This window comes from Bos taurus, chromosome 16 (assembly GCF_002263795.3).
Source record: "Bos taurus isolate L1 Dominette 01449 registration number 42190680 breed Hereford chromosome 16, ARS-UCD2.0, whole genome shotgun sequence".
Classification (NCBI taxonomy): domain Eukaryota; kingdom Metazoa; phylum Chordata; class Mammalia; order Artiodactyla; family Bovidae; genus Bos; species Bos taurus.
In genome coordinates, this window is record NC_037343.1 from 21,854,121 (window position 1) to 21,880,305 (window position 26,185).

The 26,185-nt window shown below is 43.5% G+C and overlaps 1 protein-coding gene across 6 annotated transcripts in view; it reads left to right on the forward strand.

Annotated features, from left to right (window-relative positions):
- Positions 1-26,185, forward strand: part of TGFB2 (transforming growth factor beta 2) — a 94,436-nt gene that overhangs the window by 46,148 nt on the left and 22,103 nt on the right. For all 6 annotated transcript variants that reach the window (XM_005216784.5, XM_005216785.5, XM_024976323.2 and 3 more), the window contains one exon: positions 11,099-11,262. In XM_005216784.5, the coding sequence (XP_005216841.1) occupies positions 11,099-11,262 (164 nt within the window). The remainder of the gene's footprint in view (positions 1-11,098; positions 11,263-26,185) is intronic.

Consider the following 26,185-nt stretch of genomic DNA (forward strand, 5'->3'; position numbering starts at 1 on the left):
AATAAATACATATTGAATAGGGGCATACTGTACAATTTGCACACAAAAAAGCCTCAGGGTATGAAACATAAGATAATGACATCTGTAAAATAGAGGTTGTGTGGAAAAGACTGAAGACTTCTAATTTATTATGCACTCAAAACACATAGGAAAAAATGAGTAGAAAGGTTAAAAGAGAGAGAAAATGAGAATGATTCACTGTTGGGATGCATTAATAAAAGCATAAGTTCTACCATAAGGAAGGTGATAATTCTACTCTATTCTGACTTGAGAATTATGTTTAAGGGTCCAGTTTTAAAATTGGAGCAGAGAGGAGACCATCCATGGAGGTAAAAGGCTGTCATAATAAAAAGAAATAGGAATGTTTGCTTAGAAAAGAACAGACATGGGGGCAAGGAGACATGAAATCTGGCCTCACAATTTCTGAGTAGGGTCAAGTGGAAAAGGAAGTGAATCATCTTTTGCGGCAGCACCAGCCCCAGTAGACAGACCTTGGAGGTAAGCAGATCTCAGTCCAGCATAGGGAAGAACTCTTTGTACAGCGGGAGCTGTCAGACTGCAGCAGGTCATCTGCCTGAGCTTTGAGGTCTCTGTCACTGAAAGAGTTCTAGAAGATACTGTCTTGTCTCGAACAAGACACTGCAGCAAGAGGGAATTAGATCCCAGGAACATGGAGAGAGCACATAATAGATGCCAGGCAAGCCCTTTATGTGTTCTCATTTCTAAGTGCAATGAAGTTTCAGGGAGAATCAACGTTAGCTGTATTTTCTTTCCTTTTCAAATGAGATAATCCAGACCATCTCTTCCTCTTCACATGTCCTCACTCCCAAGTCATGAATTTAATACATCAGCAATCATAGCCTGTCCCACTTGGTGAAGTTGGTAAATAGCTTGCAATCCTAGCAGGGTGTGCTTATTAGCTTAGCTCCAGGGCAGAGCAGCAAACCAGCACAGTGTCTCCAAGTAATTAGGTGATTGCCTGACAAAGAAGTCAGGCCACAAGCAAGAGGCTTACAGACAACACAGAGACACGAGCTCCCAGTACAAGACACGCAATGACCATTATATGCATCACCACTATAATTTTAGGAAGATTAGAGAAAGATTTGCAAGCTAATAAGAGCCACTACACCCATTAAGCATGTCAAACAGTCCACACCAATCATCACAGAGCTCCAGGGAAAGTGCAGAGTTTCTGAAAAGGGGAATGTCTGTTTGTTCTGGGTTAGGAAAGCTCTCTACAGGGATGAGCCAGAATGTCCAACAGGGTACATTTTCGTCTTTATTTTGCCAATGTTTTGTGTAATTCTGGCAAGATTTTACTCATTTCTCAATCTGCAAAAGAAGCTTAAAAATAAAAGGTGCCTCTCATCCATGAAGAGATTAAGGGTGAGATCCTACATTTCCAAGTTTACTTTGTTAGTGGAATCAATTCTTATTTTTTTACAAAATTTAAAAAAATATTTATTTATTTATTTGGCTGCGCCAGGCTTTAGTTGTGGCACGTGTGACCTTTGATTTTCGTTGCAGCATGCAGGATCTTTAGGTGTGGCATGTGGGATCTAATTCCCGGATCAGGGATTGGACCTGGGTCCCCTGCATTTGGGAGTGCAGAGGGTCTTAGCCACTGGCTGCCAATTGCCTTCTTTTTGTTAACCATGTTGTGGCCATTGCTGGGTTCTGGAATGGCTGTGTGGCTAGCTATGTCTTGAGGTCATTGGCCTCTTTAAAGGCCATTTGGTTCAGTTCAGTTGCTCAGTCGTGTCCGACTCTTTGCAACCCCATGGACTGTAGTACACCAGGCTTCTCTGTCCATCACCATCTCCTGAAGCTTGCTGGAACTCATGTCCATCGAGTCATGACTGCTTTGCCCTCCATTTTTTAGAGGAAAAAAAAAAGCACAGATTGAAGAGAAATAAGAAGAGAGAGAAAAAGTGGAGCAATGGAAGGAGAGAAGACAAGGAGGGAGAAAGAAAAAAAAAAGAGTTTTATGAATTTAAAGATGAGACAATGGCAGAGAAGAGTGACTCTGATCACTTAGTCCAACCAGGAGGAGAGCCTCCCACCGTGACGTCATCCCTAAGGAGTGTGTCCCGTTCTTGGTCCACCTGCCTGCACAAGTGGATCCAGGTGCCCTCTCCATACACAATCCTGAGCACGATGAGAAACGTAGAGAAATCAAAATGGAATAGGTGTCTCCATGTAAGTGGAGTTTTATGAAGGTGATGGAAACTTTGGAGTCGAAGCTAGGAACCCTGTCATAGTTCAGTAAAACCAACCACCCTGGGCTGGCATCATTGTGATTTTTACTTTCTTTCTTTTTTTGGCCCTGTGTAAGAAGGGGCCCAAACAGTTCTGCTGACAGTGTGCATAGTCTCAAATAGTAGCTAGATGAGGGCCAAGTCACATACACTGATGCTGATACAGTTAGACTCCAGACTTCCAGCAGCATGACAGGTCTGACACCATCTGCCTCTCCAAGACACCCAGTTTCCATCAAAAGTGCTCCAGGGCTGGGTTACACTTAATAGGAGAGATGGCCAGGGAGAAAATCAGCAACCGCTGGTGATGGGCTGTTTATTCCTCAGTCATTTTGTATTAAATTGCTGTGACTTGAGTGTCAGCAGTGCTTGGGCTGTGGTAGTGAAATCAAATACATCTCCCATGTGCCAAGACAAATTGGAGAAAACCCCCGAACACAATTGTCTTGGTTTCTTGCTGGCCGTGTCTGTGTGCACACAAACAGCAGCTCATTCTTGCCTTCTGGCCCTGTGGCGGGTTGCTTGTCTTGCTGCACCCCAGAGGATGTCTAAGGAACCCCAGACTACTTCTCTCAAAACTGGGGACATCAGGAACAAGGAGTCCTCATCAAGCGCTGTTGAAAGTCCATGCAGATGACTGCAGAGCTTCAGGGAACGTATCGTTATTTCTGGAAAGAGGGATGAGAAGTTTGATCTGTTTACTTGAGGAGCCTGGGGATGGGAACCAGTGGATGCTTCCCAGGCTCGAGGCATCATGCATATCTTTATGGGGGTGCAAAAGATCGTGGGCCATCCTGACCTTAGCACTGTGTCTTTTATGGGGGAACTTTTGCACTGAGCATACCACAGATCGCTGTATCAGGGCCATTCTTCTAAGGACCATCAATGAAGATACTAGGCTTTGCATTCAAGTTTCTGGAGCTTTTAATAAGTCAAACAGTTGTACAGGAGTTGCTTCCTTGTGCCTGTTTTTGCTACAATACTCCAGTGAGTTTTGGTATTTCTGCCTGGGGTTGGATTCATGTCTTTGACTCATGGGACTCCTTTGTGCAGAAGGCAAGATATTGTGGTGAAAAGCCAGAGCTTTTGATTGACAGGCCAGCCTTACCTTGACCTTAGCCAGAAGTTATTTCACTCTCCTTGCTTTTGATTTCTTTATCTGTGAAATGGGGATGGAAACACCTCCTTAGCAGAAATGAAGCATGTGAAGCTATTAGAAAATGGGAGAGGGTTGTAAAATAAAATTCTGAGGCTGAGTTGAGACTGTTCTTTTCAGGGGAATGGGGAAATGGGCGTATTTTATTCATCCCTAACTAGTTCATGAGATTGAAGGGAGGGGAAGCCTAGCCAAGTTGATTATAGTCTATAATGAACTCATAAATTGTAGTCTAGGGCGTTCACGCATGTGTGCATAGTCACTAAGTTGTATCTGACTCTTTACAACCCATGGACTGTAGCCTGCCGGGCTCCTCTGTCCATGGAATTTCCCAGGCAAGAATACAAGAGCGGATTGTCATTTCCACATCCAGGGGATCTTCCTGACCCAGGGATCAAACCTGAGTCTCTTATACCATCTTCTGCATTGGCAGATGAGTTCTTTACCATTAGCACCAACTGGGAAGCCCATGGTTTGTTTCATGGTCCTCAAACTTTAGGGTACATAAGAATTGCATAGGAGTTTGTTAAAACGCAGAGCATTGAGCATTACCCCCTGCCCACTCATGAGAAACCCTGCTATAGAATAGGATCTGTACATCCACACTAAACAACAGGGCCCTAGGATGCTCTGTAAGCCTCTTACAACTTCTCCCCTACAAAGGAATCTAGCTTGTATTTAAAATTCAGTAAGGTACACCTTTGATACCATATATTAAATAGATAACTAATGAGAACCTGCTGTATTGCACAGGAAACTCTACTTAAATGATCTGGGGTGACCGAAACGGGAAGGAAATCCAAAAAAGAGGAGATACATGTATATGTACACCTGATTCACTTGGCTGTACAGCAGAAACGAACACAGCATTGTTAAGCAATTATATCCCAATAAAAATTAATAAAACATAAAATGAAATTCAGGTAACTAGTGAGTGCTTTGGGGAGTAAGACAAACAGAACCTCTGGGCCTCTAACAATCCTTGATTCCCATGTTGTTGTTCAGTCGCTAAGTCGTGTCTGACTCTTTGTGACCCCGTGGATTGCAGCATGCCAGGTTCCTCTGTCCTCCGCTGTCTCCTGGAGCTTGCTCAGATTCATGTCCACTGAGTCGGTGACGCCATCCAACCATCTCATCCTCTGCTGCTGCTCCTCCTTTTGCCTTGAAACTTTCGCAGTATCAGGGTCTTTCCCAATGAGTTGGCTCTTCTCGTCAGGTGGCCAAATTACTGGAGCTTCAGCTTCAGTATCAGTCCTTCCAGTGAATATTCAGGGTTGATTTCCTTTACCTGGGATAGAGGCCCCAGTCTAAGTCTTCTCCAACACCACAGCATCAGTTCTTTGGCTCTCAGCCTTCTTTATGGTCCAACTCTCATATCCATACATGACTACTGGAAAAACCATAGTTTTGACTATAGGGACTTTTGTCAGCAAAGTGATGTCTTGTTTTTTAATATGCTATCTAGGTTTGTCGTAACTTTCTTCCAAAGAGCAAGTGTCTTTTAATTTCATGGGTGGCACTAGTGGTAAAGAACCTGCCTGCCAGTGCAGGAGACATAAAAGATGTGAGCTCAATCCCTGTGTCAGGAAGATCCCCTGGAGAAGGAAATGGCAATCCACTCCAGTGTTCTTGCCTGGAAAATCCCATGGACAGAGGAGCCTGGCAGGCTATACAGTCCATGGAGTTGCAAAGAGTCAGACATGGCTGAAGCGACTGAGTATGATGCCTGTCTTTTACCTTTCAGTGTGAACTACTGCCCTCTGACTTATCCTAGAAATCCCCCACGGACATTGAGACCAGTGCCAGTTTCCCTTGGGGGTTCTGTGAGTGCCAGCTTCAAGAGAGCAGTTGTTAGAAATTAAGGTCTCTTTCTTTTTCTTTGCCTCTGCTAATCTGCTTGCTTTGTTAAATAGCACTGGCCTCTCCAGCTAGTACCTTTTAGCACAGTGGTTCTTAAACTTTGATGGTGCATCAGGCTTTCTTGGATAATTTGCACTTATCCCAGGTTTCCAGGTGAGGCAGATGCTCTGGTCCAATACCACACTTCCAGAACCACTGCTTTAATAAATGCAATAAATACTCAGGGATACTTGACCCACAATTCCAATGTCTGTCACACACTTTTCTCCCACTAGTTCTGTGGTGTAAGCAGCTCAATGGGCAATAGACAACAGATAGAGATGATTGAAGCATTGCCCCCCTAAAGGCTGAACTCTGGATGTCCTTGGGTATTTCTTTCAGGCTCCAAATCTCCTCTTTCTGCCAGAGCTCCTCACATACTGGTGACATTGTAAGACCTTTCTTTGGTTTGTGTTTTTCACTAACTTATTTGTTAAACAGTTCTAATCTGAGCATCGTCACGGGAGGTGGAGTTGTTTGATGCAGAGGGTGTTTGGTGGGAGGATAGAATTCTCTTGTCATCCTTTCTGATGGTCAGGGTTGAGCACTACAGGTAAATATTAAAGTCTGGTGGTGGGGAGCCTGTGAGTATAGTGGTGACTGTCATTCCTCTCTGCAGTGGGCAGGAACTGAAAACCCAGAGTCCTTGATAAACTGCCCCAGGACACTTTTCTCCTTTTCCTCTAATTCAGTTAGGTGGTAAGTTTTCTCTCTCTGTGGGACATTTAAGGAAGGTCCAAGGATCACTTAGCCCCTTTGTTGCAGGATGGAAAAGGGGATAGGAAGGGACCTTTTTTGAGAGGAAATTTGTTCTAAACCCAGTTCTCGAATGTTCCTTCTGCTCATTTGTGTGATCCTGACAACCTGAGTCAGTACATATGAAATAGGGGATTATTTACCTTGTTATATAGATGAAGAAATAGGCTCTGAAAAGCTAAATGCTGTCTCTGTTGCCACATAGATAAGACTTTTTTGATTTGGGGTTAAAATTCAGGTGGCCTTAAAGGACCCCCTGCATACAGATCCTGTAATTATATGGGACTGTGGCAGGACTCGGTCCCTGCTGCTACTGAGTTGTGTCTGATTGTGCTGTTGCATTGCCAGCCTTGGGTGACACAGCTGCCCCCATGCCCTATCTGAGATGCTTCGGGTATGGGTGCCTGACATCGGCTTTCTGAGGGGCAGGGGACAGCGGGCCCAGCACCAATTCTTGGGATGCTAGGAGTATGGAAGGGTGGCAGAGCTCAGGAGTAAGGCTCCATGGCCCTACTCCAGCCCCGTTGTCCCAGTAGATGTCACATTCGAAGCCTGAATTCAAAGGTGAAATGATCAGGGGTTCAAGATGGCAACCACAGACTATCAGATTCCACTGTAAGCCTTTTCTGAGCTTGGGAACTGGTACAACTGCCATGACCACATGCCCATGAAGCCATCCCTGGGTCACGGGAAACCGAAGGACTCTTAAGTGAAGATTGCTGACCACGAAGTGCTAACATGGGGAGGAGACAATTTACAATGAGTTGATTAGTTATTTGGAACCGATGACAAGTCAACCTAGAATGCATGAAAGTAGCTTGTGATCAGACGCTACCACTGGGCATTCTGTACACCAGTGGTCCCCAGCCTTTTTGGCACCAGGGACTGATTTCGTGGAAGACAGTTCTTCCAAGGGCTGGAGGGTGGGGAGAGCAGGGATGGTTTGAGGTTTATTCAAACTCGTTACATTTATTGTGTGCTTTATTTCTAAGGTGCTAGACTTTAGGAATCAGTAGTTAGACTTCCTCCTTTTTTTTCCCCTCTGTCTATTCCCCTAAGCGGGATTTAGCAGGGATTTGAGGTGAGGGGAACACCATTCATTGGGTGACATTCTGGAATCTCCTATGTGCAAGCCTTTTAAAGACAGGAAGGCGCATGGGATGGCGAGGGGTGAGGAGGGAGGGGAGGTACGGTAGGGGAGCAGAACCAGTTTGGTGGTCTGAAATCCACAGAGTTGGCAGAAAGTGCATTTGACAGAACCAAAAAAAAGTGGGTCAGACATCTAGAGGAGAGTGCCAACTAGGATATGCGAGGGCAAGTTGGCAAAGGTCAAACCCAAGTCACTGAATACCTCGCAATGGGGTAGAAGCTGAGTTGAAATACCAGAGGCCTTTAGAGAGAGCTCCCATTCCAAAGGGGGACACAAGTCCTTGCAGAAGGTGGAGAAAAAAGCTGCATCCCTCCCAGGCCAGATGGGTGGATCAAGCCATTAAATACGAGCATGGGAAAGGAGCCCCAGCACCAGGCTAGGTATAGAGGAGCTATGTTCAGCTCTCTGTACATTGCCTCTGAGAGCTTCTATGAGGTAAGGTCAGGATCATGAGCTGGGTCTAAGCAATTCGCTGTGACTTTTAGTTTTTCCTCCAGTGCAGACGTATTTGGGAAGTTGCTCAAGTACCTTAGCCAGGCTATGGGCTGGTCACCCATAGCAGAGGACAGCTGGGGACAGCTGGGACCGACCCTTAGAAGTGGTAGTCAGTTCTTGAAGTTACCAGTCTTTATCCAATGAGCTCCTGCTCTTGGATGCTGCAGCAGGGGTTTGGGAAAGGCTGCTGTGTCCTGCTGGCTTGGTCCCTTCGCGGAGTCATGAGTCCAAAGCCCAGGCACTGGCGGGGAGGGAAGGGGTGCCCAACTGTCATTTCACCTCCTCCGTGAACAGCTTCGACTTATAAAACGAGCACCAGATATGTGGATTTGTATTATCAGGCAGTCAAAATAGCTAACACGGTTATCATGGCCAGAGGGGAGGAGGGCTGACTGCCAGCTTATAGAAGAGAACAACGTACTTAACTCTCCAGCGACGCCCATAAATATTTGCAAACACCCCTTCAAAGCTCGAAAGCCTAGGACCGGACCATTGGATGATTTGCTTAGAAAAAGGAGAAACAAAATTGACCTCCTTGTCTGAAGCGGCCGTAAAAAGCAAGTGTGTGTACGGGCAGATGACCAGAAAGGGAAAAAAAAATGTTCAAAGTTTAATAAACACAAAAGAGAATAAAAATAAATCTCAAGAGCGCTTATTTACAAACTTGATGGAAGGATAAGATTGGGGCGGCCGGGTGTGAACGCTGCATGTCTGTGGAAGTAGCGTAGGCCCCCGGGGTGGGGGGGGTGGTTTCCACTGAAAGGAAGGGGGAAACCAGCAAGATTGTTTACTCTTTCTAATGACAGGAAACCCACTGAAGCAGCCTTGCCCTTTCAGGATGCTCTTTCCAAGCATGTTTGAAGCTTCTGCTCTCTGATGGGGAGGCCATGAGAAGATAAATGGAGAAACTAGGCCTGCGGAAGGTTCTGGCCAACCTGGAGAGTGTGTGAAGCCATCCTTCCAGGCCTCTCTGCCTGGATTCCCAGCCTATTTTCAGCTGAGCTGTCAGGATGGGACCAGCCTGTTCTGGGCCGGTCCCATCCTGGGCTGGTCATGTTCCAGCAGAAAGGTTGATTTCTTCATTTTTTTTTTTTTACACAGGTGGTTGGATTTTTAATGGTACTATCTGCTGCACTTCACATTTCAATCTTAAAACAACCAAAAATGTCAGTAGGCATTGCTTTTTTGCCAAAGGCAGATGCTACAGCAATGTAAATCCAAACTATAGCAAATTTGGATTTGGGGGCTGTGGCCAACATCACTGCAGATTCTAGGAAGGATCCCTCACTGGTAACTGAATGACATTTTGGTTCATCTCAGTATCTCACTCACAAATGATCTTACACGGGGCATGGACAAGTAATGTCGGCACAGCTATCTTTTCAAACTGTTGTGCTGGGGGCTCCCATGACCTTTCTGCCTGGGTGAATGTTTGTCTTCCTGAAACTGTCCAGCAAATGTTTCAGAGTAGTGATGCAGTGCATCAGCCCTGTGTCTATGCAAATGCATTCTTTTCTCTGAAACTTGAATGGTTTAGATGAGGTTTGTTTGATTGTTTCTGAGACTTTGGATCTACAAAGTTTCAGTCCACACAGTCCTTTGTGAAGCAGTCATCAAGCAGAGCATGGTTTTAAATGTATCACTTCCCCATGAGCTGCTTTTTGAGAGTCATGGGACATGGGGAAAGGATGGAGAAAAGCCTCTGTGAGGGGAAAAAGTGCAGAGCTCTTCAGATGATGAAATGCTGGTGTGTTCCTAGCATTCGGTTTTTCAGTGTAATCATCCCAGAGCAAGGATTTCCCAGGAAATCATGAAAGGTATTTATTTCTATTTTAAGATCAGCAAGATGGTACATTTATTTAATAAGAAGCTAGTCTTGCCAATAACCAGATGCTTAAGTCTTTCAAAACTGTTGATGACCGACTATGCAAACAGTGGATATTTGCTGAACTTCATGTGTGCAGACTTCTGTTCTAGTAGGTGCAGAAAAATATATGAAAAATACTGTCAGTCCTCAGGATTCTTAAAATTTCATTGGGAGAACAAAATAAGCAAGCATAATAGCAAAATAATAAAAAACATTTGTAAGTAGACTGTAGCCCTCCAGGCTCCTCTATCCATGGAATTCTCCAGGCAAGAATACTGGAATGGGTAGCCATTTCCTCCTCCAGGGGATCTTCCCGATCCAGGGATTGAACCCGGGTCTCCCCCATTGCAGGCAGATTCTTTACCATCTGGGCCACCAGGGAAGCTCCCCCCCACCCCGCCCCCGCCAAAAAAAAGAAAACATTTGTAAGGGGCAATAAAAACTGAGAATGATTACGTTGTAACGACGTGACATAATTGAGGAGCGGTAGAACAACATCGAACCATCAGAGTTGGATGCTACATTCCAGAATAATGAAAGTAAGTTTGCAGGAGATTTTCAAAGAGTATTGTAGGAATATACCTATTCTACCTATACTATAGAAACATACCTGTAACAGCTAGCCTGCCCAGTGTAGATACTTAATAAATGGGTGTTGTATAGGAAGTATGGGGATAGAATTCAGACTTGGTTTGGTTTTGTTTTAACCCTGAGTTATATATCCAAAGGCAAAGACAGGTTACCTCAAAATAACAGCAAAATTATAGCAGCCCATGAACTTGAAATTGTTGTGGGCTGTCTGCAAATCTGTGTTTTTCATGGCTCAGAACAGAAGGCATTGAGGTTGATTCTTTCTCTTCATTCGCTAGGGTTCCCTCCCACCAGTGAACCTTTATGCCGAATAAAGAATTTTAAGACTGGGCCTGGTATCACCACCATGGGTGTATTTTCATTCAACAGTCCTTACCCTAACTTCACTAGAGGGTGTATTTGGTCCTATGTGTGTCAAAGACCAAATTATAGAAGCCAGAAAAGATGCAGTCCATGAACCTGGAGAGAGTAGAGTGTTTGGGTGCCAAAATTTCAAGGGAAAAAATACATGGGCAAACTGCTTGCCATTAGGAGCTATTTTCTTGGCACATTTGATTAAAGTGTATGCAAGCCTGACAGCTTTCTCCAGGCATCAACTGTCATGAACTTGTTCCAGTTCATAACCATTTAGGATTTTCCACCACTCCGTCAACTTTCAAAGAAGAGGGTTAACTTCGTGCCCTCAAATAGAATTGGAAGTGGTTTGTTAATCCCTTTTAATCGGCTACTCCTCTAACCAAATGCACATGCTTATTTTTTTTTTCCTAGTTCAATTGTTAATGATATTAAATTGGCCATTGGAATCGAAATCATTCTATAGATATTTCCCGTATGATTTCTTAAGGCTGTCTCATGCTGCAGGGTCGTTTGTGAGAGAACAATGGATTTTTATCATTTTCAATGATTGCCCTAACTTTTTACAGATGCCATCCCGCCCACTTTCTACAGACCGTACTTTAGAATTGTCCGATTTGACGTCTCCTCGATGGAGAAGAATGCTTCCAATTTGGTGAAGGCCGAGTTCAGAGTCTTTCGTTTACAGAACCCAAAAGCCAGAGTGCCTGAACAACGGATCGAGCTGTATCAGGTAATTTTGTTTGGGTTATTTGAATGGACAATGAGTTTTAAGTCTTAGGGTAAAGGACTTACTACAGACTGAAATTTTTCTGAGCTGATACGTCATTTTCTACACTCACAATCATGGGACAGGCCCTCATTTGTTATTCCTCTCACAGTGATAGCTTATTCCTGAGTTGCTCAGGAAAGCAGAACCTTTAATGTGAAGGGGGGAAGCTCTGAGCGTAAATGGCTGGAATGACCATCCTCTGGAAGGCTCCAGTCCTGAAATTCACCCCCTACCCTGGAAAATCAGATGGTGCAAGACCAATCCCGCCCCAAGGAGAGAAGTCAGCTACCTTTCTTTTCTCATCTGATGGCCATCTTTTTCTCCTTTTCTTCCCTTCCTGTTATCTCCTCTCCATCCCTTTTACTCTCTTTTCTTCCTGTCTTTGCTACCTCCTTTCTCTTCACTAACCTCATCCAGCCTCCTCTTCCTTTCTGATTCTACTCAGGCTTTCCAGTCCATCCGCCACCAAATGCACATCCTCTGTTCACCTCTGCCCTCCATTATTTCCGGCAGCCCTGGCATCTCATCTCCCTGGGTACAGGTGCTGGGCAGCAGTGTCAAAAGATGATGATGATAATGGTGGTGGTGATGATGGTGATGATGGTGGTGGTGATGATGGTGATGAATGATGATGGTGATGATGGTGATGAATGATGATGGTGATGATGATGGTGGTGGTGATGATGATGATGGTGATGATGATGGTGGTGATGATGGTGGTGATGATGATGATGGTGATGATAGCAGTGATGATGATGGTGATGATGGCAGTGATGATGATGATGATGATAGTGATGATGATGGTGATGATGGTGATGAATGATGGTGATAATGATGATGGTGATGATGGTAGTGGTGATGATGGTGATGAATGGTGGTGATGATGATGGTTATGAATGATGGTGATGATGGTGGTGGTGGTGATGATGGTGATGAATGATGATGATGATGATGGTGGTGATGATGATGATGGTGATGATGGCAGTGATGATGATGGTGATGGTAGTGATGATGGTGATGATGGTTATGAGTGATGGTGATGATGGTGGTGGTGATGATGGTGATGAATGGTGGTGATGATGGTGATGAATGATGATGATGATGGTGGTGATGATGGTGGTGATGATGATGATGGTGATGGTAGTGATGATGATGGTGATGATGGTTATGAGTGATGGTGATGATGATGATGGTGATGAATGGTGGTGATGATGGTGATGAATGATGATGATGATGGTGGTGGTGATGATGGCAGTGATGATGATGGTGATGATGGCAGTGATGATGATGGTGATGATGGTAGTGATGATGATGATGATGCCAAGTTACTAAGAGGTGAGAGATGTTCTTAACAGCTTATTACTCATGTGGCATCAGCATGACCCAAGATCTTTAGGGGACTCTGATGCACATGAAAGCACTGCTGTAAAAGCCCTGAGTCTAGTAGGGCAGGCAGACATGGTCGTAGTGAATATGTCATAGTGTCATATAAACACGATATGTAGGGGGCAGAGTTGGAAAGATTTCACTATGGACTTGATGTTTGTGTGGGGCCTCAAGAAGCATCTGTTAGAGCAGGATGAGGGATGGTCATTCTTGACAGAAGGAGTCACCTGTGCAAAAACAGGGTCTCCTTTGAAGGGGCCTGTAGAAGATACTGTAGAGATGGTGCCCAGTGCTAGGGGGTGAGGAAAGACTCAGGGAGAGGGTTGCCCTCCAGGGAAGGTATGTAAAGGGAGATAAACAAGATCAAGAACTGACCCAAGAAACCTAATGTTATGGAGGAAACATGTGAGACAATATGACTGAGAAGCGGGCATATCTGAGGGAATGAGAGGAATTGACATCTGTAGGTGGAAACCTGTAATTGTCCTGGATTGTAAATGTTTGGACATTTGGTGAAGACTTTTCTTTGCATTTATTAGGAAAATGGAAAAATTATCATACAAATAAATGTTGGTTATGAAATCTCAGAGAATGAAGTTAAAGCTGTTAAGAGTTTTCAAATACTAGTTACATGTGTGTTCATGAAAAGTGATTCTTACTTATTATAATGGATCCTCAGGTACCTACCTTGGAGACCTTCGAATTTTAAGGCATGTTCTAAAAGCATCAGACAGAGTCACCTTTCTGTGTACCAGACCCTCTGCTAAGCCCTTTATTAATATTATCTCTGTTCTTACAGCTGTGCTATGAAGTTTGCATGATGAGGCATCTTTTTCCCCCATTTATTGACATATAATAGCCACATAACATTGTATTAGTTCAAGCTGTACAATATAAGGATTTACTATATGTATATATTGCAAAATGATCACCACAGTAAGTTCAGTTAACACCCATTGCTTCATACACTCATACGTCTGTTTTTCTTTGTGGTGAGAACTGCTAAAATTTACTCTAGTAGCAACTTTCAAATATTCTGTATAGTATTGCTGGCTATGGTCACTATGTCATATATTACATCCCTAGAATTTACTTATCTTATAACTGGAAGTTTGTGCCTTTGGACCACCTTCACCCTTTTAAAATATTCTTTCTACTCCTGCATTCTTTCTTATTTTTACAGAAGAAGGTGCTGAGTCACAGAGAAATTAAGTCCCTTGGCCAGAGTCACAGAGCTAGGAGGGGGCAGGGCTGGGATACAAGTCTAACTCTGACTCCCAAGTGCTCACTCCTCACCACATTTGCTGTTTGTAGCAAATCCTTTCCTACCTCTTTGCCTCAAAATCAGCCAGAATAGAAGAAAAATAAGAGAAACTAGGCCGGCCAGAGGGTGGAGTGATATTTGGAGGGAAAGCAAAGACTGAGTTCTCTGAAAAAGCAGCTTGATCAAAGTTAGTCAGAGATACTATAAGATGATTTGAAAATTAAAAACATGATTCCCTGTCCTCCTTTTTCTTCTTTTTTCAATTAAGACACTCTTACATGCCTCCCTGTATAGATGGATTGTGCTCTCTGGCCCTGTTTTAATTATGTGACATGTGACTTCAGTTAATTGAAGGCAAGGTTTGTTAGGTTTTGTTGCCTGTAACGTAAGCTGCTAAATCACTATTATTCTTTGGCTCCTGACTTTTTGCCCTGAGGTGTGACCTCTGATAGTGGAATACTGATGGTTTGTCTTCCTCACAGAGGCCATCTCATCTCCAGGAGGGGATCTGTACTTGGAGGCTGGAATTTAGAGGACTTTAATGAGTCCTCAAGGGATGTGTACATTCCCAGAGGTTACTGCAGCACTGGCTGCCCCATGACATGAGCAGCAAGCTCTGTTCCAGTTAAAGTCCCCAAATTGGAAAAGATGGGGCTTCCCTGGTGGCTCAGCAGTAAAGAATCTGCCTGCCAAGCAGAAGACATGGGTTCAATCCCTGAGTTGGGAAGATCCCTTGGAGAAGGTAATAGCAACCCACTCTAGTATTCTTGCCTAGACAGAGGAGTCTGGCAAGCTATAATCCCTGAGGTCTCAAAGAGACAACTTAGCGACTGAACAACAATTGGAAAAGATACAGGTCAAGATGGAAGCCCATTGAATGGAGACTGTGACCTTGGGTTTGTTCAATGTCACTGAACACAGGAATCTGGGAAGGAGGTACTTTTAAGGAAAATAAGGAAGCCTAACATCTCCTTATCTATCTGGAGCTCAGCTATGCTGCAATCTAACCTCCTGAAACACAGCCAAGGTCCAGAAGTAAGTCAGAGAGATCCCTGAACACCTTCACAGAAGACACAGCACACATGCAGCTGAATCACTGGAAAGGCAGCCGTTGGTCCTCTCTGGGACTAAGAAATTTGAAACACTGGATAGGAAGGAGCTCTGGAGGAAGACACTCTGACAGGAGGAGGTGAAGCTTTAGACTTGAGGTGTTTGCCAGTGCACCCCAGTGATGCCACTTCAGATCAAGTCACAGAATGCGATGTCTCTTATGGATAATTTTCCTAAATCTTATCCTGTTTGTAGTTAACCCAGTCTTTGTCTCTGTGGCACCCTGCCTGCCTTCTGATACCTGCTGTGGCCTCATTGGAAATCCCATTTTGGCTTGTTTTTCTCCAACTTTCCACTTGCCTTCAGCGCATTTGGAAGTCTTTGCAGCCTTCAGTGGTAAAGCTCCCTGGTATAAAACTCCCTTCTTTCGGGGGACAGAAATGGATACTTATGATAACAGCCTTGAATTACGTAGGTGAGGCTAAATTATATTCAGGTAATAACTTGAATGCATGCCATAAAATGCTAGAGAGTTTTATATCCAAAATTGCTTAAAGGTTCTTTTGAAAAATAAAAGACTTAAATGGACAGATCTTTAGCTGTTTGGAGAGCTCAACTATTCAGAAGGACAAAGCCTCTGAAATTTCTAGGTGCCCTTTGATTACTGTATTACTTAACACATAGCTGACAGCCTACTTCCTAGAGGAAAAAGATAGGATTACTAGGAAGAGGTTTTCAGTGTGTTTAGATGGTTGTATGGATGATTTATTAAGATTATTCAGGACATTGATTTTAAGCAGGGGAAGAGTATGTGGGTGTGTGCTCACATGTGGGTGTAGGAGATACTCCCCTACCTATAAAAGCCCTGGGGGAGCTTCTACAAGCCCTGCCCATGGCCTCTTTCCTGGAGATTCTGATTGTCCCTGGAAAGGAAAAGATTTCCCTGTGGACAGATGTGGTTTCCAAGAGCTCTCCTTGTGATTCAGATGCGGTCATTTGCCATGGGCATCACAGATTTAAAACATATCCCAAGGTTGGGGGTCATTCTGTCCCATATTGTAGATGGTTACTCTTTCTAGAGTCAGAATCCCAGGCGGGAAAGACCTAAGATAGCATTTCTGGGAGCAAGCTCAGAGTTAGTTTCATCTGGGGTTCTGCGTCTGTTGATTTCTCCCTGCCCGGGGGAGTCAAGACACCCGAGCTTCTGTGGAAATCATGTTTAGTTTGGCAAGGCGACTCTCTCCTTCCCCTCTCTACAGAATAGTCTGTCAGAGCCGTGATGAATGGTGGTAACATAAAACCGTCCTGTCTTCCTCCTACCCCTGACTTCTGTTATGTTCACGGACTCCAAAGAGCATATAGTGGTGTGATCATGTTATGACTCCAGATGGACAGCAGTATCACACGGAATAGGAAAGGGATAAAGCCTTCTGATATGAAGGGAAAGAGGAAAACGGAAATTTTTTTTCCAAATAGCAGTGACCCTTACTGTATTTTTAGAGATCTATGCCAAAGGGAGCCTTTATTGAAATGTGTTCCGATAAAGCTCCAGTGCTCTGGGAATGTTTTTGAACCTACTAATATTTAGTAGAGCGCTCAGCCTTTTTGGAAAATTGAATACATCTTTATTTGATTAAATCACACTTGTATTTATGATTAAAATCATGCCCAGAGTTATGAGAAGGGGAAAAAGTAGGAAAGAGGAATCTTCTTCAATTTGGATATCGCCAGCATGAGCAAGTGAATCTGCCACCATGGAGGAAGCTAAGTCCTCAAATTTACAAGCAAAGAAATGAGTCACCAAGAAATTAATAAGTTAGTTAAGGGTATCTATGACCTTGTGGCCACAGGAAACCACCAAGGAATACTTGTGTTTAGGGATGATGACCTCCAAAGACCTTGGACCTTCCAGCTATTTATAGCTTCCTCTCACCAACTTATACCCTTTTCACACTTATTGCCCTTTTTTTTTTTTTAAATTGAAGTCAAGTTGATTTATAATGTTGTGTTAGTTTCCGTGGTATAGCAAAGTGATTCAGTTATATATATATATATATATATATATATATATATATATACACACACATATATATGTATATATATTCTTTGTCGAGTTCTCTTCCCTTATAGATTATTACAAAATATTGAGTATACTTCCCTGTGGTATACAGTAGATCCTCAAACTCTTAATTTACGCCTATCCCCCTCCCTTTTCCCTTCGGTAATCATAAGTTTCTTTTTTCTGTCTGTGGCTCTGTTTACTGCTCATTTCAAACTTTATCACCTCTAGGATAATAAGATTTGTACCTTTATAACTTTTTCGGTTAGTCACTGTTTAACTGACTCCCCCAAATTTTATGGCCTCAGATACCAATTTTTTATCGATTTTTAGGAGTCAGAAACTTGGACAGGACTTGACTGGGCTGTTCTTCTGCTCCATGTGGCTCTGACCTGGGTCGCTTGATGGTGCTCAGGTGGGAGCTGGGCTGAACTGGACGATCTATGATGAATTTGCTTCTAAGCTTGGAGCTGGAATGGGATGACTGAGCCCCTACTCCTCTCTAAGTAGTTTCAGGATGTACCCATGTGGTCTTCCCAGAAGAAGAGTCAGGATTTTTCACCTGAGGCTCAGGGGCCCAAGTGTCCAAGGCAGAAGCTGCCGGTCCACTTAAAGACAAGGTTCAAACCTAGCAGAACTTCCCTTTCACCTTATTCTATTGATCAAATGTGCTACAACCCAGGTGAAATTCAAAGGGAAAGGAAATAGACCCCATCTCTTGATAGAAAGAGTGTCAAAGAAGTTGCACCCATCTTTAATCTGCCACACCAACACACTGTACAGGGTCATAGACAGAAAACTCTGAGTGAGTGCCTCCTGGCATTGGTAGCAGAATTGATGCCAGTCATCTAGCAATATGGAAGAAGAGCTATGACAAACCTAGACAGCATATTAAAGAGCAGAGACATCACTTTGCTGACAAAGGTCCAGATAGTCAAAGCTATGGTTTTTCCGGTAGTCATGTATGGATGTGAGAGTTAGACCATAAAGAAGGCTGAATACCAAAGAATTGTACTTTTGAACTGTGGTGCTGGAGAAGACTCTTCAGAGTCCCTTGGGCTGCAGGGAGATCAAACCAGTCAATTCTAAAGGAAATCAACCCTGAATATTCATTGAAAGGACTGATGCTGAAGCTGAAGCTCCAATACTCTGGCTACCTGATGTAGAAGAGCCGACTCATTGGAAAAGACCCTGATGCTGGGAAAGATTGAGAGCAGGAGAAGGGGATGACAGAGGGTATGATGGTTGGATGGCATCACTGACTCTATAGACATGAGTTTAGGCAAATTTTAGAGGTAATGAAGGAGAAGGAAGCCTGGTGTGCTGCAGTCCACACTCTGCAAAGAGTCAGAGTTCAAAGTTAGTGACTGAACAACATAAATAATCTAGCCATATATATCAGACTCAGCTTGTGCCTTGCAGTTGCTCAGGGTCTGGTGGAGGAACAGATGTGTAAATGGTGTTTCAATAGTACCGTCTTTCTGCTAATTGAAATATACCCAAGAGACTTCTAGTGCAAAATCTGGAGAATCCAAAGGAATGCCTCAGAACTCATTCCTTCCAGAAGGGAATTGTGAGAATTTGGCAACATCCTACCATCTTGGTTGATTCCTTGTGTGGACAGACAGATAATTCCAAGATAATACACCATCTGCCTGAATCAAGATATTTCTTTGAGCCCAGCAATACTTATAGCAGAAATATCTGAATGCATCAGCTTGAGATAGAAGTAGGTTTGGTGAATTACTATGCACAGTATTTTTTTTTCATTGACTAGTTCACTAGTCACCCTTAATGAGACAACATGGTGTAGTGTTTAGTGGTGTGAGTATTGCGATCTAAACTTTCTTAATAATTCCAGTTCACTTGCTGTTTATTGTAAGGGTGAAATAAAACCATGTATATAATTGCTGGATGGAGAGTGGGCAGTCGATCTATGTTAGTTCCCTTCCTTCCTTGTCATCTCTTAGATTTTGACTTCTAAGTCTTTACTTCCTCCAAGAGGAAGAGCCTTTTACAAAATTACCTATCAAAGTCAGTTGCCAGATTATTTTTAGGTTAATTTATTAGCTTGAGGCCACTAAAAGAAAAACAAAAGAACTCCTTGATGCAGTGTGATGTACTGGGTTGATACATCATGAAACATCAGGAGAGATGTCATCTTCTCACATGGGGCTGGCATGAGACCACAGAGGTTGCTGTCAGATAGCTTTCTAGAATACAGTCTGCTGGTGGTTCTCTGTTAATCAGTGGAAGATAAATGTGTTGGGGTGAAATGAGCTCAGTGGATTTCCAAGGAAACGTATTTCCTGACCTTGGTCATAAGAAGGGCAGTAGTAGTGTTTATTTTTGTAGAGATGGAGCATTCAGCTTCAGTTGAAGTTACCTTTGCCTTAATAAGAGACTCCCACCCCACCTCTACTGGATACTCCATCACAACTTTGATGAACAGAAGTAAAATACAATCTGTCCTTCTGCTTTTCCTCATCCCTTTCTTTAATCCTTTGGATTTTATTTTATTTATTTTATTTTTTTGGACTATGCTGTATGGGTGGGATCTTAGTTCCCCAACCAGGGATTGAACCCTTGCCCCCTGAAGTGGAGGCACAGAATCCTAACCACTGGAGCTCCAGGGAATTCCCAATCCTTGGATTTTAATGCCTAGTAGGATTTGTGTTTAGACAGGCTTGCAAATGTGATGATTTCTTATCTTTAGAGATCTCTTGCAAGGCTATACAATACAAAAACAGTGGCTAAATCTAAGTCACATCCATTTATCTCTGGCTTCAAACTGTACAATACACATGAAATGACTTTTCAGAGTTGCAGGTGAAAGCGTGACTTGATGGTTATGGAGCAAAATAAATAAACGAAGATTTTAGTGGGAAGGAGTGAATCACCCACCACTTTAAATAAACATCATATCTCTTCTCTGAGAAAGATTTTAAACTATGCACACCCCTAAGGCTTTACAGTGAAAATTCAAAGTAGATGGCCTCCACTTGCTTTTTAAGGGATTCTAAAGCTGCAGTTCAGCCCTGAATATTCACTTGCAGGACTGATGCTAAACTGAAGCTACAATAATTTGACCACCTGATGTGAAGAAGAGTTGACTCATTGGAAAAGACCCTGATGCTGGGAAAGATTGAAGGCAAAAGAAGAGGGCAGCAGAGGATGAGATGGTTAGATGGTATCACCAACTAATTGGACATGAACTTGAGCAAACTCGGGGAGGTAGTGGAGAACAGGGAAGCCTGGCGCACTACAGTCCATTGGGTCACAAAGAGTCAGACACAACTTGACTGACTGAACAACAACAAAACTGCAGAGTGAAGGATGAGGTTCTTGTCATTGCAAGGACCAGAGTACTCAGTGGGGTTAATGAAAACTGCACCCTTTTCCTGATCCCAGACCCATGCATGTGCACACGCGCATATGTGCCATCGTGCTGCACACACACACACGCTCACATACACACACACACACACACACACACACACACACAGTTCAGCTTTCAGTTCTCATATTGCCCAAGGGTTTATAAAATATAAAGAGGTCAGCCAAGAAAACTGACTGTCTGTTAAATTAGACTTGCAAAAAGTGCCACTGAAAAAAAAAGTTATACTATGCTCCTGTTGTCCAGAATTTTACAGCATACAATCCCCTTAATATTGATCCTAACTCTGGCGCCACATTGGAGACACACGCGGTATAGTAACCCACTTAAAAAAAAAAGCCATGAGGTATAATAAACACTTTGTTTGCACAAGGCTATTAATACCTCAGGTTTTTGCAAACTGATCGAATGACATGCTCGCCTCGTAAGGAAATTGGATCGTTATCATTTGCATTAAGTTATGACGTTACCCAGAGTCTAGGAACCCTGTGAGCAGACAGGACCCCAAAAGTGGTGCAAACAGCCGCCCTTCCCCACTATATAATCATGCAATTGTAACTAATAATTCTCTGTTCTTTTGCATAATGCGGCTCAGTAACCATGTTGATAATTATCACTGACATATGCATTACTAACCATGTGCAGGGATTATTTTAAGTGCTTTATAATGATTGATTCATTTAATCACTATAATAATCCTATTATTACCTTAATTTTACAAATGAGGAAACGGAGGCACAGAGAAGTTGAGCAACTTGTCCAGGCCACACAACTTGGAAGAGACAGGGCCAGGATTTGAACCCAGATGGCCTAGCTCCAGATGCTGTGCTGTTGCTCACTTTATCCTACTGGTAGGAGGATCACAGGCTTCAGCGTTGGGCCAATGTGGGTTCCAAGTGTGACTTTGGGGAATCTGAGAAAGGCACAGCACCGAAATGATTCCTCTATCTGTTAAAAGTAAATAAAAACACCTCGTTGGCCAGGATTTTGTAAGGCGTGAGCAAATGCATGGAAATTCCTAGCACAATGAGTCTACTCAATGGTTAGTATTATTGTTATTCCCAAAGCACTGATTTTGAACTTTTATGAGAAACCATCTCTTACATTTGCAATCTTTTCAAAATCTCTTAGTAATGAGAACACTCACCTTAGACCCTAGCTCTCCAAGTCCTGGGTGTGCAGTGGCTGTCCCACGAGTTTGCTTCAGGACTTCCTTAAATAATATTTTCAACTCACTCTGCAGGTGGTGGTCTCATTCAATTGCTGGTGAGTAGCTCTGGGTGGGAAAGAAAAGGAACATTGCAGCCAGTCAGCCCTGGTTTCATCATTTACCTTTTTTTGTTTACTAATATTAGTTTTCTGCTCTTACAAATCACTTATCTCTCTGAGCCTCAGTTTTTCATCATCCAATGGAGATACAGTTCTTGTCTAATGAGTTGGTGTGAAGAGAACGCCACTATAGAGTGTCTGGCACATTGGCTGTGTCAGGAGTGGATTATTTTCATCGGGGTTTTGCTTGTCATCTAGAACTTGTTTATATTTCCCCTAGAGTGGGTTTGTGATCGTAAAACTACTCCTCGATGATGTCAGTCATCTCTGGTTGGATGATGTCATTCATCTCTGGTTGGACGAGGTCTCCTCTGACCCATTTCCGGGGATCAGCAGAGCAGAGCAGGATTATGGGAACAGCCGAGGTGTTAGCGTTCTGGATATTTGCTTTATCAGGACTCTGACACAGCTCTGATGAGTTGACTCTGTAATGTGTCTGGCTTTTCTTTTTGAAGAAACCATTACAGAATGACCAACCCCAGTGAGGATATCTTTGTACCTCTGCCTCACCACCGCACAAATAGGCTTGATACCTGCTTCCTGTGTTGACTTCAGTAGTTTTATTTTCATCTTATAATTGTATGCCAATTTTTCTGTAACTCCACCAGGGCAAAAATTGTTCCAAAGAAGGATATATGTTTATTTCCTGGTAGCAACAATAATCAGAATATTTGGAGGAACTTTTGCTTTAGAACTGTGTTTAGAACCTACAAATACTGAACCGTAAATTCTTTCAATGGGGACGAATCTATATTTTTGAAAATCCTGTTGATTCTTGAAAATGGCCAAAAACGGCCAGGTTTTTTTTTTATTTTTGAGAAATTTGTTTTGTTTCAGTATTTCCACACTTTCTGTTTTTGGCTGTGCTGGGTCTTCACTGCAACCTCCAGGCTTCTCTGGTTGCAGGGCATGGGATCTGGAGCACGTGGGGCTCAGTAGCTGCAGTCCATGGGCTCTGTGGTTGTAGCGCATGGACTGAGTTGCTCTGCAGCATGTGGACTCTTAGTTCCCTGACCAGGGATCAAACCTGCATTCCCTGCGCTGGAAGGCAGGTTTTTTTTTTTTTTAACCACTGGACCACCAGGGAGGTCCCAGCCAACAAAGTTTAAGTCCAAAATAAAAATAGCTAAGTTGATTTTCCTATGTGATTTAAAGTGTTTAAAGGATGGATCCCAAATCCAACCACTTCTAACTTCTCTGCCTCTACTACACTGGTCCCAGGACTTGGACTTTTGTAATGGCCTCATCTCGCTGTTTGTACCCTAGCCCTGTTCAAGGCCATTTGCAACACAGCAGTGGGGCTGATTTCTCCCAAGAGGTTGCTTAGATCCAAATCTCCTGCCCAGAGCCCTGTCACGGCTTCTCACCTCACTCTGTGTAAGAGCCAACAGCCTTCTTGTGCCTCATGAGGCCGTCCCTTACCCATTGCTCACTCGTCCCCCAGCCATGACTGGTTCCACTCAGGGGGTTCTTCGTCCTTCCTTCTTTGCTGCTTCTCACCCTGGGCTCACCTCCTCCTCACGTCTGCAGCTGCTGTTCCTTCCACCCACAATGCTCTTTACTGCTTCCCAGAAGCCTCTCTCTCATCGTTCCTTCAGATTTTTCTTCAAATGTCACTCACTCAGAGACTTCCCTGGCCACCCTGTGTGATGTCTAAAGTCCCTCTTCCTAACATGTACCATCCCCTTTCTTCACTGTTTGTTTCTCCTCCATACCCATGCCCTGTGGTACACTTGATCTTCTCTTCTTCATCTTATTTATGATCTTGTCTGTACCTCTGGGGGTAAACTCCCAGATCAGCACCTAGTGCATATGTATGCTCGACAAACGTCTTTGAATACACTGAAGGAACATTTCAAAATAAGATTTAAGTACAAGGAACACTGTGGAAATAAGATGTTACTGCTTGTAACATCATCAGGGGACTCTTGAGAAACATCATTTATTTGGATTTGGAAATTCTGCTAGATTTGTTCTAACCATAGCCGTGTAGCTGTTTATGAAGAAAGAAACATGGATAGCTACCCATTTTCTGTTACTTATTCAGAGCTACTTCTGGTAAGTGAATAATAACCATGTAGATAAAATACATGCATATGCATATAATAAATTAGTGAAACTGATACTCTTGGGTAACCCATCAACACAGTAGAAAAGACAGGCTCTTTGTTTTTTTTAGACTCCTTACTTTAGAGTCACACCCCCTAAATTAAAGGGCTCAGCTGAATGTGAGCTGGGACTTGAATTATAGTACAGGTCACATGGGTTGTTGGGAGCCAGGAAGAAGGAGAAGGGGGTTGGAAGTGTGTTCCCCAAGTATGTGTGTGTTCGTGTGGAGTTGCAGCAGGATTGGAAGGGGAAATTGAATGAGGAAATGAAGATGTGGCCTGAGAGAGCTTGAAGTTTTGTTGGCGGGACTCATTCACCCCATGGTAGGAAGCAACCTGGTCATTATCAGCACCCTCGGTACTGAGCTCTGTGGTTTGGCCCCAGGGACCAAGTAGAACTATGGTCTTGACTTTGTTGCCCTTCAGATTCCATCACTGATGGGTGGAAGGCACGTGCCTCTTTCCTTGCCTGTGAGGATGTGACTTGTGACTGCTTGAATCGTTTTCTCTGTTGTGTGATTTACATCCAATGGTCTTGTGAATGCTGTTGAGCTGCAGAGCATCAGAGACTTTCCATTTCCACAAAGGACTCCTTCATCCCCCAGACCTATAGAGATTCATTTGCTTGTTTATACAGATGTGCAGTCAGCACAAAGGCCTGTGTATGGAGACTGGAAAAAAGTGAAGGAAACAATAGGGAATTATGAGGTGTTTCCATCAGAAAGGAGAGGCTTCCCTCTGTGTGTGTGTGTATTTATATGTATGTGTGTGTATGGGCTTCCCTGGTAACTCAACTGGTAAAGAATCTGCCTGCAATGCAGGAGACCCTGGTTCGATTCCTGGGTCTGGAAGATTCCCTGGAAAAGGGATAGGCTACCCACTCCAGTATTTTTGGGCTTCCCTGGTGGCTCAGATGGTAAAGAATCGGCCTGCAATGCAGGAGACCTGAGTTCATTCCCTGGGTTGGGAAGATCCTCAGGAGAAAGAAATGGCAACTCACTCCAGTATTCTTGCTTGGAGACTCCCCATGGACAGAGGATTCTGGCGAGCTACAGTCCATGGGGTTGCAAAGAGTCGGACACAAATGAACAACTAAGCACGTATCTGTGTATATATTAATATATTGTGTACGTGTATGTATGTGTGTGTATATATGTGTGGATGTACATTTGTGTGGTGTGTGTGTATATGTGTAGCTTGCAAGTATCATTTCCATAAAGGTCATTGAAGCCCTCTGTATGCCATACGTTATTACTTGCACTTGGATCTGTATAACATAGTAGCCTATCAATGTGCATTCAGTTCAGTTCAGTTCAGTCGCTCAGTCGTGTCCGACTCTTTGTGACCCCATGAATCGCAGCACGCCAGGCCTCCCTGTCCTTCACCAACTCCCAGAATTCACTCAGACTCACGTCCATCAAGTCAGTGATGCCATCCAGCCATCTCATCCTCTGTCGTCCCCTTCTCCTCTTGCCCCCAATCCCTCCCAGCATCAGAGTCTTTTCCAATGAGTCAACTCTTCGCATGACGTGGCCAAAGTACTGGAGTTTCAGCTTTAGCATCATTCCTTCCAAAGTAATCCCAGGGCTGAACTCCTTCAGAATGGACTGGTTGGATCTCCTTGCAGTCCAAGGGACTCTCAAGAGTCTTCTCCAACACCACAGTTCAAAAGCATCAATTCTTTGGCGCTCAGCCTTCTTCACAGTCCAACTCTCACATCCATACATGACCACAGGAAAAAACATAGCCTTGACTAGACGAACCTTTGTTGGCAAAGTAATGTCTCTGCTTTTGAATGCTATCTAGGTTGGTCATAACTTTCCTTCCAAGGAGTAAGTGTCTTTTAATTTCATTACTTTGGTCAGTAAAGAGAAAGAGTTAATGTTAGACATAATAATGTAGATTTCTCTGCTCCAAAGAGACTGTGTTGTCAGGTGAGTCTTCCTTTCAAAGTTGATGTGCATTCTGTAGGCTTCTACTATACAGGATCTCATGAAGCTCTTACGAAGAACAAATTCCTTACAACCCCCTAGAGGGATACAGTCACTGGAGAGCCATGGCAATTACAGGATGTGGTGATGAGAGAAGGAGGCAAAGAACTGGGTCTGTTAGGCCACTTTTCAAAAGATTCATGCAGTATGTAAGCTTGTTAGATACCCACAAGGTGACCCAGCGTTGCTCAAGGAGGCTGCAGTTAAACGGGGCTGGGGGGTTATGTTTATGCCTCATGGAAGAGAAGTCTTTATCCAATTCTGCTCTAAGACTCCACTTTCTATTACATGGAAATTCAG